The 3,452-nt window shown below is 40.9% G+C and overlaps 1 protein-coding gene across 1 annotated transcript in view; it reads right to left on the bottom strand.

Moving 5' to 3' along the window:
• Positions 1-2,057: 2,057 nt before the first annotated feature.
• LOC118408468 (dihydropyrimidinase-like) overlaps positions 2,058-3,452 on the bottom strand; it is a 2,269-nt gene continuing 874 nt past the window's right edge. The window contains exons 2-3 of the mRNA XM_035809286.1: positions 2,727-2,837; positions 2,058-2,197 (exon numbers count right to left, since the gene is read on the bottom strand). Of these exons, the coding sequence (XP_035665179.1) occupies positions 2,084-2,197; positions 2,727-2,837 (225 nt within the window). The 3' untranslated portion in view covers positions 2,058-2,083. The remainder of the gene's footprint in view (positions 2,198-2,726; positions 2,838-3,452) is intronic.

Here is a 3,452-nt window from a genome sequence, read left to right as displayed (position 1 = left end):
TTGATGCAGCTCTGGACACCGATTTTGTAGGACACCCCAGGTTGGTCCTCCAACTGATGCCTCATCAATGGCACAAGAGGGACGACCAGGTCTGGGAGCTGTTTCCACAGACTTCCAGCCACGTTTGAATTCAGGATGCCAGCGTTTTACAAGGTCATATGATGGGGCATCATCACCATAAGTTTCATTTATTTCATCAAAAGTCTTCTTTGGTGTGCGTCCTTTCAAATACAAAAACCGGATCACTGCGCGACACTCAACTGGTTCCATTTCACACCTGGTCCATTTGGCACCTGACTAAGTTCAAACACCAGTAAATCAGAAACCACAATTAGTTCAGAGCTGTCTTTCGCAACATAACCCATAGAGATATGAATTATTACACATACAAAATTTCATTTAGATCAGACAACTGGAAGTGGGTCAGGACCATTACTTATTGCACGCCCCTCGTATCTTAACTCATACATAGAAACAAAAAATTAACAGGTAAACCTAGAAACAGGTAAGTAACATCATTTTACTAAAAGTTACTAGAGAGTCAAATCAAAGTTAAGAATTAATTTCAAAAGTCTGTTATCATTTCTACATACATTTCCAAATTTGCTTAGACTTCCTCAATGTTCCTCCATTTCCATACAATGTTCAGGAAACTGTATTCAATTTCATGGCAGTGGGAACAATGTTTACAATACTTAAAAAAAGAATGGCTACATCACACTGCCAAAATCTTAACATGTTTATCAATGTAAGCCACTCTACCTCTCTTGTAAATCAATTCCAGAAATTTAGTGAGAGAAAGAACACAGAACACACTTTACATTTTACACCTCCCCCTACATGTCATATCGTATTGCTGATTCCTCTGCAGGCACTACCAGAAGATAGAAAGAAAACACGTTCCTTTGAGACACACCAAATATTGTTTAATGTATTCATCTATGAGGCGGGGAAATTCATTCCCACGGCTTGTATGCACTGGGGCTGTGCTGGCGGCAAAACTTTTTAGAGGCTAAAGAGACTTGACTCCGCCCACTGCACTAGACAGTCTCTGGCACCAGCCTGCTGGCAGTGCAGACTCCGCCCTTTTGGGGTGTTGTCTAGTCAGGTTTACTTTTGGGGAGGACAAACGGCATTTGGAATTTCCAAAACAAAGACTGAACTGACAATATCTGATGATTGAATGACAAAAACAAATGCTCATAAAGCATATCTGATGGTAACAGTGCTCCAACTTTAAAAAAATATTTCACATTATATATTGTTAGTTTAGTTTTTACTTTGATAAAATGACCAAAAGTATCTGCTACTGTGACGAACTTTTTCAACAGCCTCCCACGGCCTGATCGGGACGTGCCAAGTGTATGAGGGACAAGTGTCTGATTACTATTTTTTCTATCCTTAAAAATTATTAATGCAGTTTAGTGAGGGTAGGCGCGCAAGAGGAGGAAACGTATTTGTAGTTGTAGTTGTTCAAGTTCCACGAAAAAGATTGTCATACAAGGACACTCCCTCGGCAAGTCGTAATAAGCCAGTCTAGGCCAAATATGGCTCTGGGCTTGCCACATATGGGAGGGCAACATGAAGACCCGCTTCGGCCGTGCGCTCTGTGCACATGGGACCTGATAAGTCACGCCAGGCAGCGCCCGCACATGTATTTGTGTTTTGCTCATGTCGATTCCCTCTGAAACAACTGAAACCAACGTTTTTTTACATTTGATCTGGCATTATTGCACAAATAAATACAGTCAAAATGCCGCTACTTTGTATTGAAAATAAGCGTAGCGGTCCCAAAATGAGCGTAGCGGTCCAAAATTTTAACTACGCAACTTTGCGCTAGCTAGAACCCTGTAGGATCTCCAGCTTTGTCATGAAAGTCCCATCTGAGGAGACATCACTAACAGCTAGGTACTACTCATTTCCAAGTGAGGCAACAGTTGCAAAAAGCCTTTCCCATGGGCACAACACTGTGGCCTGTCAAGGATTCAAATTCAGATCCTCTATATCCTAATTAAACAACCCGAACTACAAGATGTCCTAGCCACTTTTAATATGAATGCACATCTCATGAGCTTTCCTGATGTTACCTGGGGATATACTTGCCAGCCCCCTGTGTGACCATGACATGCCCACCATCCTCCACCACCACCATGCCTCGGCTCAGCACATACACAGGAACACCATGGCACACCTGGCCCTGCACATGGGGGAAAAACAACAGTACAGTCAACAAGTGGGAGAGTGGAGGAGGGAATGAAATGTTTTACTCACTCAAAATTACTCACTTGATGCCCAACTGTTTTTGCAAAGAATCTAATCTATGCCAGTTATTACAAGAACATGCAAATGTCTTGCTCTCTTTTCTCCAACTTATTACAAGTTCTGTACAATGACAGAAATTTGTATACAAAGGAAAACGTTGGCTGAGAAAGATAATATAAGTCCTTATGATTTTCCTCTTTTGGGCAATAGATAGACACAATTCATTCTCTAGGATAGTGAGAGTGCACAAGGTTTGATGACATCTTGAAGGGGTGTGCACAGGACTTGCCCCAGAGATGTGTACAGGAGTTGAAGACAGAGAACATGTGCAAAAAGTGCTCATAAAAGACGCAGAAAAGCAGGAAAATTTACCATTTAGACGTTCTTATACTTATGACAGCTGACCAAAAACAGACGTTGGTAATTTGTTTGATATACTCTCCAATAAATGCAATCTTTCCTACCTCAAAGATGTTAAAGTCCACCGCCTGATGGTGAGTAGCAGCAGAGATCTTCCTGGTAGCCTCCGGGTCCCACACCACAATGTCTGCATCTGAACCTACAGCAATACGACCCTGCACAACAGAGTAGGAAATAGTTTTTGAGGTGACTTTATTACTTTTATTAACGAATCTCCTCAAACACGTGACCTCCATTTAATATCCTGTCCAAGGGACATCCCTAACTGAAGCTTAGATCATTTACACCAGAGTGGATAGGAGCTCACCTTCATAAGTCGTGTTAAGTCAGCTATGCTTGTTGACACCTTTTACATCATGTATAGCTAAATCTATGTGAGGTAAAAATCATCTTCATCCACTGATCAGGGACAATGACCTTTGAATTCTTTACATAAATGCTTGTTTCAGAAAAATTAGTGATTCAATTTCTTAGGAAAATGCAACATTTGACAGCTGTGGATTCAACTACTTATTGATAAAGTTTAGTGCTAGTTTGTTATGTTTTAGGGCTTAAACTCCATCAATGTACACATAGATGTAGGTTAGACATCAGTAATACCTGCACAGCTCTGCACTTTGTTGTACGATCACTCTGTTCACTACTGTCAACAGGGCTCAAAATACTTCTTTCTGCATATTTGCACTGGTGTAAAATTGAAAATTACCTGCACCAGACAAATTTTACCTACACCACACTCTGGAGTTAGGAAGTATGGATCAAACTAAAAT

This window comes from Branchiostoma floridae, unplaced genomic scaffold (genome assembly GCF_000003815.2).
Source record: "Branchiostoma floridae strain S238N-H82 unplaced genomic scaffold, Bfl_VNyyK Sc7u5tJ_1589, whole genome shotgun sequence".
Lineage (NCBI taxonomy): Eukaryota > Metazoa > Chordata > Leptocardii > Amphioxiformes > Branchiostomatidae > Branchiostoma > Branchiostoma floridae.
Note: the sequence above shows the minus strand (reverse complement) of the source record. Positions and strands in the feature narration are given on the sequence as shown.